A 13,606-nucleotide genomic window follows, 5' to 3' on the forward strand; every position below is an offset into this window, starting at 1 on the left:
ACATCCGGTATTCTGCATTTCAAAATAAAAGCCCACTCTGGCCCTAAAATACAACCACCTGATCAGAAAATAAAAGCCCACCCTGCACCAAGAATTAGCAATAGCATTACAGCACGTTTTTAAACTCTTTCATTACATTATGATCAATAATTAATTGATATGTGGAGCTAATTTGGGTACACTGGTTTTCAAATTGTGTACAAAATACTGGTGGTCACAATTAAGATGAAAGTATGACCAAATAAACAAATAAGATGACAGGCATGTTAAATCAATTAGATTTTATTGCTCACCTCTCATTCATTCACACTTCCAAGTAGTCTTTCTTACATCCAAGTATGTACACTTCTGTTTATAAGCATCATTAGGTGACGTCTTTTAAATAAGTAATAGAGGAGATACCAGTCAAAACTATTTGCAACAGCAAAAAACTTTTGAGGCTCAAGCTTATTTTTAACCCATTCCTAGTTACAATGAGCTAATGTAAACCAAAGCTTACAAAAAAAAAAGCACTGGAGAAATAAAGCTTGTTTCTTTTCAAGTATTAATTAAATTAATTAAGGATGGACTACAATACTTCCACAATTGTCAGCTTATCATATGTAGTTACATGACATTCAACTCCTCTTTCAAATAATCTTCAAGATAAGGCTTTATAATTTAGTGTTACAATGGCCACCATTGGCTTTAGCTTTCATGTGGCAAGATAGTGGAACACAGCATAAACACAAAAGCACTCACATATGCAAAAGAACACATGGGAACAGTCATTTGTAATAGCCATGGGATTGTGGAAAAGTCTGGTTTGTTTGAGCTCTCATGTCATGCATGACCTGGACTTTCTCTTCAGTTGGAGACATGGTCACTCTCCACATTCTTATTCGGTTTAGGGAAGAAATTATAATAACCATGCTTTATATTCATATTCACATTTAGAAAATAAGGCGTTTTCACTTCATGACTTGCATGATCTCTGCTTCAGTGGCCTGCACTTTCTTTTCAACTAGTGTAGTTTTTGCTCCCCTGGCTAAAGCCTGCTTGATTGTACTGCTGGCCACCCTGCTGGAAGAACTGTTCAAACTGTCCTCCTTGGTTCAAATTCTGACCCCCTCGCCAACCTCCTCCCTGACCTCTTCCCCTACCATCACCTCTTCCTCTACCCCCGCGACCCCCTCGGCCACCCCTGTCCTGGTGGCGACCGCCTTCTTGATTTTGGTTGTCGTGTTGGTAACCACCTCCTCCTCCGCCCCCTCCTCCTCCCCCTTGATGCCCTGCTGCAGGGTAACCAGGGCCCTGAAAGCCCCCTTGAAATTTTCCACCCCCGTGACCTCCTCTCCCCCCACCCCCTTGGTGGCCACCTCCTTCCTGGTAATGACCCTGGTAACCACCACCCCCCCCACCACCTCCTCCTCCTCCTCCTCCTCCGTCCGACCAGCCTCCCTGCACCTTGCCCCCTCTGCCGCCCCCTCCTCCACCCCTCCCGCCCCTTTCATAACCCCCTCCTCCTCCTCGCTCGTAACCCCCTCGGCCCCCCTGAGAGTGCTGGTCGTAGCCCCCCCTGACGCCTCCTCGTCCACCCCCGCCGTAGTGTCCACCTCCCTGAGGACCGTCTTGCCTCTTCTGCCAGGAAGGCATCTCTGGTGGGGGCGCCTCAATCTCAGTGGGTCGCCCACCTCTGTCTGGCACGCGTCCCATCAGAACCTGCTCAACAAGACACAACAAAAAAGAAAGCCAATAGTTAATCAACAGAATGTGTACAAGCCAAGGGGTGTTGTCTGACAGCACAGCCGAAGTAGCCTAAATAGTTTTAAAATATTTTCTTGATTTGAAGTATAAAAAAACAGAATGTGACAGCAGCACTCAAGGTAGCATTGAGATTAAACGTTAAAAGTTAGCAAGTGCGGAATTACAAATCTGCTCCCTACCTTGTTAATGGCACAAGCAGTCCTCTCCCTTATCCTGCCACTACTTGTGCGCATAATCTTGGAGAGGTCCTCTCGTGCAGCAAAGAGGTGAGCCACCGAGACTTTGCTCTTTGTGGCGAGGGTTGAACGCAGAGGCGGGTATACATTGGCCAGCTTTTCAGCATGTTTCTGTGTAACAATAGAAATACATCAGTCTCTACATACAGTACTCAATTGTTTACAGTACAAATGCATTGTGATTGCAAATATGCTGTAAATGAATAACAGACTACAACCACAACCAGTTACAGAGGTCTCACCTTAGCTTTGTCAGACCAACCAAAGGACTGAACTGTCACGTCAAGACGTTTCAACAACATTTTCCTTCGGACTTCATACTCGTTCACAAGTGCTTGATTGATGGCTTCGATTTTTTCCTGTAAAATAGATCATATGTAGATTAGATTAGAGAGTTTAATAGTCACATGTACAGGGTTGCAGATATAATTACAGGGTACAGTGAAATATAGTATAGTACAGTATAGTACGCTGCTTAAGAATGTTTGTTGTTGTAACATATTTTGGTTTGAAGTGGGAAATGTATTTTGCTTTATTGTTTTTAAGGGTATTACAAAGTGAACTGGTCCAAGTGCCTTCTTCATCAGAGGACCCCCAACATGAGTTGATGGCACTTTGGCTAGAGCTTCTTTCAGCTGAGGAAAAAAGGAGAGAATATTAATGTTGAGAAAACCAGACCTTAGCTAAAGTATAGCTGCATTCAACAAAAAGACACACCTATCATAACATAAAAAAGCATTCTGCCATAGCCTGGTGTGACATGGACTGACCTTCTTCTCGATCCCACTGAAGAACTGGAACATGGTGATGTTGGCTGGGGGTTTGGACATGCCCAGGGACACACAGATTCCCTTCAGCTCCATAAAGACAACACTGCCCCCGGCCTCCTGGGCTGCCTTCTGAGGCTTGTTGACCAGGATCATCCTGGAGGCCTCCAGCTCCGAGATCAGAAAGGCTGAGAGAGAGAGCATATCATTCAAACGGCAATCATCATACTGTATTAATATGAATTCTATAAATTATGGGGAAACTGACAACACAGAGAGAAGGTTGACTTATGCTGTTCACATACTGATGAGCAGTAGGCAGTTTGTCTTGTTGAGGAGCCTCTGGGTGACATCTCCTGTGGTGAGGACATTGTAAGGACAGGCCAGCTCAGACAGAAGACCACTCATCTCCAGCTGGAACCCCTCTGCCTCACTGGGACCTGGGTGGGGTAGATGGAGAGTTGGTGCAAGAACAACTCAGGGAACTATCTTTTTCTTTTATTATTCAATTTACAAACACTGAGATGAGTTAAGATGAAAAGTGACTCACAGTTGGTGGCATGGACATTCTCCTCCAGCTGACAGTAGAGCTTGAGCTCTGAGACGATCCAGGCACACACCTTGGTGAACTCTGGTGCTGCTGCTCCCCCGCTCACCGCAGCCTCCAGTGCTCCATCCTCCAACAGTGGGCCTTGGTACCTGAGAAAACAAAGACAGTAACCTCATAAGACTTTCACTAAAAACCCATACTTACCAGTTTATCTAGCTAGTCATTAAAGCAGCAATCAACAGTTGAAAAAAAATTGTAAAAAGCTGAGGGATAGAGCTCGAGAAATGTAACCACTCAAATTCATAGAAAGAGCTATGGATGCAAGGACTTACCATCCATGATAACAAAATTGATATCAAAATTATAGTTTTAACCATGCTTTGAGGCTATATAGTGTTTGTTTACATTTACTTTGTTTAGAAACATTGGAGTAAAACAAGCTTATATTCTGGGTTCTGATGGGGTACATAATATGTACCCATTGATTCTTGAAGAAGATAGCTCATGAGGCGTTTATAAGTTTAGTTCAACTGTGGTACCCCATCAGATATTATTATTAACTTATACAGTGAGGGAAAAAAGTATTTGATCCCCTGCTGATTTTGTATGTTTGCCCACTGACAAAGACATGATCAGTCTATAATTTTAATGGTAGGTTTATTTGAACAGTGAGAGACAGAATAACAACAAAAAAATCCAGAAAAACGCATGTCAAAAATGTTGTAAATTGATTTGCATTTTAATTAGGGAAATAAGTATTTGACCCCTCTGCAAAACATGATTTAGTACTTGGTGGCAAAACCCTTGTTGGCAATCACAGAGGTCAGACGTTTCTTGTAGTTGGCCACCAGGTTTGCACACATCTCAGGAGGGATTTTGTCCCACTCCTCTTTGCAGATCTTCTCCAAGTCATTAAGGTTTCGAGCCTGACGTGGCAGCTCGAACCTTCAGCTCCCTCCACAGATTTTCTATGGGATTAAGGTCTGGAGACTGGCTAGGCCACTCCAGGACCTTAATGTCCTTCTTCTTGAGCCACTCCTTTGTTGCCTTGGCCGTGTGTTTTGGGTCATTGTCATGCTGGAATACCCATCCACGACCCATTTTCAATGCCCTGGCTGAGGGAAGGAGGTTCTCACCCAGGATTTGACGGTACATGGCGCCGTCCATCATCCCTTTGATGCAGTGAAGTTGTCCTGTCCCCTTAGCAGAAAAACACCCCCAAAGCATAATGTTTCCACCTCCATGTTTGACGATGGGGATGGTGTTCTTGGGGTCATAGGCACCATACCTCCTCCTCCAAACACGGCGAGTTGAGTTGATGCCAAAGAGCTCGATTTTGGTCTCGATTTTGGTCTCATCTGACCACAACACTTTCACCGAGTTCTCCTCTGAATCATTCAGATGTTCATAGGCAAACTTCAGAAGGGCCTGTATATGTGCTTTCTTGAGCAGGGGGACCTTGCGGGCGCTGCAGAACTTCAGTCCTTCACGGCGTAGTGTGTTACCAATTGTTTTCTTGGTGACTATGGTCCCAGCTGCCTTGAGATCATTGACAAGATCCTCCCGTGTAGTTCTGGGTTGATTCCTCACCGTTCTCATGATTATTTCAACTCCACGAGGTGAGATCTTGCTTGGAGCCCCAGGCCGAGAGAGATTGACAGTTCTTTTGTGTTTCTTCCATTTGCGAATAATCGCACCAACTGTTGTCACCTTCTCACCAAGCTGCTTGGCGATGGTCTTGTAGTCCATTCCAGCCTTTTGTAGGTCTACAATCTTGTCCCTGACATCCTTGGAGAGCTCTTTGGTCTTGGCCATGGTGGAGAGTTTGGAATCTGATTGATTGATTGCTTCTGTGGACAGGTGTCTTTTATACAGGTAACAAACTGAGATTAAGAGCACTCCCTTTAAGAGTGTGCTCCTAATCTCAGCTCGTTACCTGTATAAAAGACACCTGGGAGCCAGAAATCTTTCTGATTGAGAGGGGATCAAATACTTATTTCCCTCATTAAAATGCAAATCAATTTATAACATTTTTGACATGCGTTTTTCTGGATGTTATTCTGTCTCTCACTGTTCAAATAAACCTACCACTAAAATTATAGACTGATCATTTCAGTGGGCAAACGTACAAAATCAGCAGGGGATCAAATACTTTTTTCCCTCACTGTAAGTCCAAAAATGGCCTTAACAAAAGGAGCTGTGCGTGCTGGACAATTCCACGGTTACAGAATTACTCTGACTCAATTTTTTCACTTAAAAAATGTATGCCAAACAAAAAACTGTTGATTTCAAAGTTTAACAAACCACACAACTCTATGCACAAAGACTACTTTTAACAATTTCCCCTGAAAATAGTACAAAAACTAATTTAGTGGAAGAATTGTGTAAATAAATGCAAACTTTGGTAACAGGGTAATAGTAAAATCTACCTCAGGTTTTTATGCTACCACGTTTCCCCAAAACTCTTAAATATCTGCTCCGAATTAAGATTCAAAGATGTCTGCAGAAAGAATGGGGTGTCGGCTATGACATGGCACCTTGAGTTTGAAGAAATCCATTTTTGTTATTGAACTACAGTATGTGAAGTGGATTTACACCCGGTAACGGAATTACATCATGGTTCCCTGATCTGTACTACACATAAATGTATAATTATGGATATGAATGTCATTCTCCTCATGTTTCACAAGTTTGGACATCACAGCGTTGCAGAGCAGAACACAGTACAAGAGTACAGTTCAGTAGAGTATAGTTCAGTACAGTACAATATACTGTACTCTACTTTTCTTTACTGTACTACTGTACTGTATTGGACTGTACTGTATTGTACTATACTCTACTGTGCTTTACTCACTGTACTGTACTGGGCTATCCAAACTTGTGAAACATACGTCTATGATAGGTTCAGATTTGGTCTAGTGCGGATGTTAAAATCAAGGCCAGGGTGGACTGACCCAATTTAAACTACTTGTCAACGTCCATGTATGTCCGGTGTCGGTCTGTCAGTGGGTGAGGATGTTGGTTACAGTAAATCGAACGAGAGGGGGCTTATGGGTAGCTGTCAGTAAGAGCTGGGAGAGGTGACATTAACTGGTGAGAGAGAGAGGCAGAGAGAGAGAGAGAGAGAGAAAGTGATAGAGAGAGGGAGAGGTTGATCAGACATACTGTTTTAACACTCTTGGTTTGAGCACCTGACAACAGAAAGACAAAGAAAACTTATGAGCTGAACATAACAGTATGTCAGTGGAAGGGAGGACAGTAGCAGTTGACCCAACTGTGGTTTGTAACTATTATGATTTCCAATTGTAGCCAATTCAGTTGCAGTAATTCAGTTACAGATTTTTTGTAATTCTGTTACCAATTTGGTAATGGAATTAGGAGTTTGAATCACTTAAAATAGATATCAGTAAAATCACTATAACTAATTGTTAGGTCTACCATTACTTGTTACTTCTGTGAACTTTCATTATCCTCCCTCCTCATGAGGGAGAGAAATTAGAAAATATCTTAAAGATATGTGGGTTTTTGGTAACGGAATTATAAGGCACAAGACAATATTTCTTAAACTTACAGATGGTAAAACATTTTTCCAAAACTAAATATAAGTGTTGATATTAGTTGGCAGGGGTCTTTACGTCAACAATTTTGTGTTTTTATGTATTTCTGATACCTTTTAAGACTTTTTCTGGTAGATGTTTTCTAAGACCCCCTTTCCATCTGTTTAGAAAAGAAATCAAAGTATTTTACTTATGCCTAATTTTTCAGATTAAAAATGGTTGACAAATGTATCTATGCCTTCATTTCCCAAAAATATAGACTCTTAGCTTTCATTTGACCCCCCATTTGATATGCTTATATGAGCTTCACATGTTGGTGCTCATGGGTCCTTTTCTATGGAAATGCACTGCTTCAATTGACAAGTAATGGCGTCTTTTTGTAGGCACTATCTCTGTCATAGTTCGTTGGACAAAGCCTATGGGGAAATTAATATTTTTTTGATAAATACCAAAAATAAGATCTGTGGTAAACACAGGCTTATGAAATCTTATAAATGTTGTTCTATGAGATCATCATCAGCTAACCTCACATTGTTAATTTTGAAGCACATAAGTAATTGTAAAAAAGCACATAAAGCACATAAATGCTTTATAATTCATAAAGGTCATGTTAACAGACTGATATTATCTCATAGAACAAAACGTATAAGATCTACTAAACCTATGTTAATCTCATACCTTACTTTCGGCGTTTATCCCAAAACCCCATTCTTTCCACATTGGTTTTCCCGATAGGAATGGCTGAACGAAACAGCGGTAACTAATTCATTTCCGGTTTTTACGACTACAAGCCGGCGAGCTCTACTGAACTGATTTTACTGTGAATAGCAACCAGTCATGAGATAAGTGGGACCTTCTGGCATATCTTGTTTCCAGCTTCAGTGTATTCATAACACTGAGGCGGTGCCTGCTCTCTGAATGAACATCAACCGGTTGGCATGATAGGTAGATTCAGCCAAAATGGATAGGTCACTTTTACATTCACAATATAATGAAAAGGAAGTCATAAGGCCGTATAGCCAGCTAGATGCCACAAAAATGTATGAAAGACCCTGCAGAGCTTAGTTTACTACTCAGCTGTCTCTGGCTGTGACAGTTGACCGATGACAGGCAGTCAACGTATCAGCTACCGTTAACGTTAGCTAAATTAACCAGCTGAGCAAGCTAGTTAAAACATAAATCAGATAGGCTAAATAAAGACTATTCTCATCGAAAAATTGTTTAAACCTACCCCAGATCTTCCAGTGAGTCAATAATATCTGTCTCCATTTCTGTGATGAACCTTCAATTGATTAAACCGCAAGAATAATCTAATATCACTGAAGAACAACACTTCTGCTGGGTTGGCATGCTGGGTCCTAACTCAACCTCTTACTGGTGATAGGGCTGACCGATACAATGCCTGTGCAGAATGCCTCGCCGAGTAGGATTTCAATTTGAAAGTATTAGACGTGTGCTCGAGAATAAAGTCGAAATAAAATGGAGGTAATAGTGTCAACAGGTCGAGAGTAAACGCCAAATGTAACGTCGAGAATAAATGCGAAATATTAGCAAGGCTATTTTTTGAAGATGAACATAGGGGATTTGGTGAAATGCATGTATCCCTAGCTCCCTATTGATGTGCGCGCCACCGTTGAAATGCCTGAGTAAAATGACCTGGTGAAACAATACTTGAGAATTGGATTTAGTAAGAAGGAAATCCTTGCTCTTTTAGCACATAATAACCATATTATTATAAGTATTAGGCCCTGGAAAAGGTTGTGCCACAGATTATTTTCAGAAGGAGGAACCGTGGTTACATATATAGGTAGCGACGGGCGTGTTGTGTGTGTAAGCAGCAGTGGAGGCTGCTGAGAGGAGTACGGCTCATAACAATGGCCGGAACAGAGCAGATGGAATGGTATCAAACACATGGAAACCATGTGTTACCATTCCATTATTCCACTCCAGCCATTACCACGAGCCAGTCCTCCCCAATGAAGGTGCCACCAACCTCCTGTGGTATGAAAATGTATGCACTCACTAACTGTAAGTCGCTCTGGATAAGAGCGTCTGCTAAATGACTAAAATGTCAAATGTATGCAGGTGAGTGTGTGGGCGATAAAAAAATAAGGGCGAAACAAACTGCCCATCAATCTAATACACTCATTCAAACAGGCGTCACTGGGCACTCACGCTTATCAATCTAATGATCGAATAACTCGCAAACACACACCCCAAGTTTCTCCCTGGCAATTTCAGACTATAGGCATACACACTTCTGACCGCCATGGTGCGTTATGAGTACAAACAAAAAACGTTATTGGCAATGTCACTGAATGCGAAGAGAACTGGAGTTAAGTCCCTGTCAGTCTGCCCTCCGAATTCGTTACAACGTTCTGCTGCTTAGCAGAACACCTTGCAAAAAATCTATGCATAATGTAAACTATTAACGACCTTGTCCATGGTGCTTTATTAACAGAGGTTTTCCCCCTTATGGCGACTATAGGCTAGTAGGCTACGTGAGCACACCCAATAAAAACGAATTATCTTGGGATCCTGGAGACCGGGGGCTATGCGTGTGTATGTTCCATGTCAAGCTGCTCTCCAAATTAACAACACCTCCATTTTGCAGCCATTATAAAACTATAGCTGCCCACTATATTGAGTAGCCTAACCTGTAGGCAAATCGTACACTACAGTGGGCAAGTGAAAGTAAATTATACGCTTATCCAACGGCTGCGGGAGGAATGAACAATGAAGCACCAAGGGTTTTAAGCAAGGACCAACTCTCCACTCCTGCATGCGCAAACCAGCATACCTCATCCAAATCCGTGTGGTTCCTCCTTCTGAAAATAATCTGTGGCACAACCTCTTCCAGGTCCTTAATAGGCCTATTTATAATCATATGGTTATTATGTGCTAAAGGAGAAAGGATTTCCTAAGTATAGTTTCACCAGGTCATCTAACTGCAGGCATTTAAATGGTGGCGCGCACAGCAACAGGAAGCCGGGAGCCATGCAGTTAACCAAATCCCATACTTTCATCTTGAAATATAACGGCGACATTATTCTCAACATTTTGACTTTATTCTCAAAATAAAATGTCGAGTTTATTCTCGAAATATTGCCACTTTATTCACGAAATTTAATTTGGACTTTATTCTCGAAATATTGCTACTTTTTTTGAAGTACCATCGTCCAACATCCTCACCCGGCAATAAATTGTAGATGGTCTGTGCCATTTGACCACCACTAGGGGGTGGTGTTTGACAACATATTTCCCATGTTTACATTTCCTAGTTTAGAGAAAGGTTTCACCTTTCACTTTAGATGTCAGTAATTTCAGATATCTAAATAGGACATGAAAGGCATTTTTTTCTTCCAGATGTTGCCTACTCTTTATTCTCTGCAGACTAAAGAGACATATCTTCAAGATAAATTAGATATAAATGCACCTGTACCTGCTCTCTGTGGAAAACATCCTGCTGTGGACTCCATCTTCCTTCTCTACTTCCCACTGGATCAATAAGTCACAAATACTGGTATTACATTCTCCTTAAAAAGATAAAAACATATTTATGTTTTTATGAGATAGAAATGTGGGCAATGCCACAATGGGCTTGTGTACAAAGAGTCTGATAAACAGGATTATCTTTTTTATTTGGCGGTTTACAGTGTAAACAGTTAACAGCTGTTTATTTTTATGATATGGTGCCCCCCAGTCAAGATACAACACATATAGGCCTACTAAGCAGAGAGAGCGAAGACAGAATTGGAAAATCAACCCATTGCACATGGTCGACAAGATGGAGCAGGACAACAGTATTGCAACACAGTATCGAGCAGATTTATACATAATAGTAAAATAGGAAAGATATGGGAAATGGGTACTAACAGCGTATGGTTCATAAGATTAATGTAAAACTTATATAAATATGTTATCGCTTATATTTTTCTTTTGTAGAAAAATGCACAATATATTTTTTTTTGAAATACCATAACCCCAAAATCCTCCATCAAGGTGTAAATGTAAAATGTAAATGTAAGGTAATAACTTTAACACATAAAGATAGGCATTTTGATCAAGGTAATAAGTACACTGAACAAAAATATAAATGCAACAATTTCAAAGATTTTACTGAGTTACAGTTCATACAAGGAAATCAGTCAATTGAAATAAATTCACTAGGCCCTAATCTATGGATTTCACATGACTGGGAATACAGATATGCATCTGTTGGTCACAAATACCTTTTAAAAAGGTAGGGGCGTGGATCAGAAAACCAGTCAGTATCTGGTGTGACCACCATTTGCCTCATGCAGCGCGACACATCTCCTTCGCATAGAGTTGATCAGGTTGTTGATTGTGGCCAGTGGAATGTTGTCCCACTCCTCTTTAATGGCTGTGCGAAGTTGCTGGATATTGGAACTGAAATACGCTGTTGTACAGGTCGATCCAGAGAATCCCAAACATGCTCAATGGGTGACATGTCTGGTGAGAATGCAGGCCATGGAAGAACTGGGAGATTTTCAGCTTCCAGGAATTGTGTGCAGATCCTTGCGACATGGGGCCGTGTATTGTCATGCTGAAACATGAGCTGATGGCGGTATCTCTGTGTATTCAAATTGCTATCGATAAAATGCAATTGTGTTCGTTGTCCGTAGTTTATGCCTGCCGATACCATAACCCCACCTCCCCCATGGGGCGTTGACATCAACAATCCGCTCATCCACACGATGTCTGCCATCTGCCCGGTACAGTTTAAACCGGGATTTAGCCGTGAAGAGCACACTTCTCCAGCGTGCCAGTGGCCATCAAAGGTGAGCATTTGCGACGCCATACTGCACTCAGGTCAAGACCCTGGTGAGGACGACGAGCACGCAGATGAGCTTTCCTGAGACGGTTTTTGGCAGTTTGTGCAGAAATTATTTGGTTGTGCAAACCCACAGTTTAATCAGCTGTCTAGGTGGCTGGTCTCAGTTGATCCCGCAGGTGAAGAAGCTGGATGTGGAGGTCCTGGGCTGGCGTAGTTACACGTGGTCTGCAGTTGTGAGGCGGGTTGGACATACTGCCAAATTCTCTAAAATGATGTTGGAGGCGGCTTATGGTAGAGAAATGAATTCCTGCAGCCAGCAGACGCCTCAACTTGAGACGTCTGTGGCATTGTGTTGTGACAAACTGCACATTTTACAGTGGCCTTTTATTGTCCCCAGCACAAGGTGCACCTGTGTAATAATAATGCAGTTTAATCAGCTTCTTCATATGCCATACCTGTCAGGTGGATGTATTATCTTGGCAAAGGAGAAATGCTCAATAACAGCAATATAAACTAATTTGTGCAAAACATTTGAGAGAAATAAGCTTTTTGTGCATATGGAAAATGTCTGGGATCTTTTATTTCAGCTCATGAAACATGGGACCAACACTTTACATGTTGCATTTATATTTTTGTTCAGTATATATTTTTGGATGTAGCCTATCAAGTTGAAGAGATTTGTCCCTTAATAAAATAATTGTGATTCTATGGGTAAATATACATTCATATTATATACAAAAATCCAGTATTCGGGTTATGATTAGTTGGTGCATTTTGCCCCTCTAATAATACATCTGATATTAGACCGGAGTGAGTTTTTTGGCCTCAGAATATGTATTGGCTTTACTTTTCCCTCATAAACATAAATATACTATATGTCTACTGGTTCAGCAGGTAACAGGCTAGAGATGGTACATTTCACTGTTTCACAAATACACAAGGAGTAAAAAACATTGCCATATGATTGGTTACAGGATGCACTTGTAAAGATTTGAACGAGATAGTAGTTTACAGTGGTAGCCTTCAATAACAATTTGACAAATCTGAACTGATTAAACTAGGCGCTGAAAAATCTGTTTAATACTGTACATTATCAAAATGTGTATCAATTAGCCACACATCAACAAATAATAAAATAACATTGGCACACAATGACAAAATAAACAATGCTACAGAATTCTCTCCATAAACAATACAAATAGACAGAATTAAAATAAAATAGATGACAAACATACAATCAAGTGAGATAACAACACACTTTTCTCAAGTAGACCAGTTAATGATAATAATGTTGATAATAGTATCATCAATATTGTTGACAATAATTTGACTGAAAAAATATAAAGTCTTGTTGGAATGTGTCCCAAATACAAAAAAAGTATGTCGTTGCAGAAGTGAAGTTGCCACTGCCTTAATATCCCTTATCAACATGATAACTCAGAACCATTTTCAGAAGAAACAATAAAGTCATTTGATATCAAGTGTGGTAACTACTGTATGTGAGTGTGAGACAAGCAGGGACTTCAGATCCTTCAAAGATCAGATTATTGGTCTTCATTAGTGTACTATTATACATGCTCTTGTATGTTCTCAATACCTGACACGTAACAACCCCAATAGAGCTACTGTATAAAGGATCTGGCACCAAGATCAATGAGAACTCAAGCAGACCAGTATACTCTAAAAGCAGCTCAGCCATTTAGAAATAACCTCTGTGGCATCACAACACTTTGCTGTCCTTGATTTCAGCCAGGTATGAGGATATTGTGGGTTTGAGACCTTGCAGGAACAACACATTATCCATGAGTAGTCCAGTAGCAAAGAGAGTGATATTGCTCTGACGCACTAAGCATTGAATAATTGCCATCCCTTACCTCTTGTATATGAAGCTTTGGATATCTCTTGCTACTATACACTATCTTTTCCCATGCCCCTCCTCCAACATGGAGTGC

At 41.0% G+C, this 13,606-nt stretch overlaps 1 protein-coding gene across 1 annotated transcript; it reads right to left on the reverse strand.

Annotated features, from left to right (window-relative positions):
* Positions 1-266: 266 nt before the first annotated feature.
* On the reverse strand, positions 267-8,207 carry fam98a (family with sequence similarity 98 member A). Its single transcript, XM_084153341.1, has 8 exons — positions 8,088-8,207; positions 3,300-3,448; positions 3,055-3,189; positions 2,753-2,937; positions 2,537-2,617; positions 2,225-2,341; positions 1,926-2,093; positions 267-1,701 (listed from the first exon to the last, which is right to left on the reverse strand). Exons 1-8 carry the CDS (start codon positions 8,123-8,125, stop codon positions 1,000-1,002), a joined length of 1,575 nt encoding a protein of 524 aa, XP_084009467.1. The 5' UTR covers positions 8,126-8,207; the 3' UTR covers positions 267-999.
* Between the last annotated feature and the right edge of the window lie 5,399 nt (positions 8,208-13,606).

This window comes from Coregonus lavaretus (genome assembly GCF_964263955.1).
Source record: "Coregonus lavaretus genome assembly, chromosome: 36".
NCBI lineage: Eukaryota > Metazoa > Chordata > Actinopteri > Salmoniformes > Salmonidae > Coregonus > Coregonus lavaretus.

What these genes read in the sequence shown, in the direction of transcription:
- fam98a (XM_084153341.1), bottom strand. Translation starts at nt 8,125, where the DNA reads ATGGAGACAGATATTATTGACTCACTGGAAGATCTGGG. An exon ending in GACTCACTGGAAGATCTGGG is followed by an intron (nt 3,449 to 8,087) that starts GTAGGTTTAAAC and finishes TTGTTTTCTCAG; the next exon opens with GTACCAAGGCCCACTGTTGG. An exon ending in GAATGTCCATGCCACCAACT is followed by an intron (nt 3,190 to 3,299) that starts GTGAGTCACTTT and finishes TACCCCACCCAG; the next exon opens with GTCCCAGTGAGGCAGAGGGG.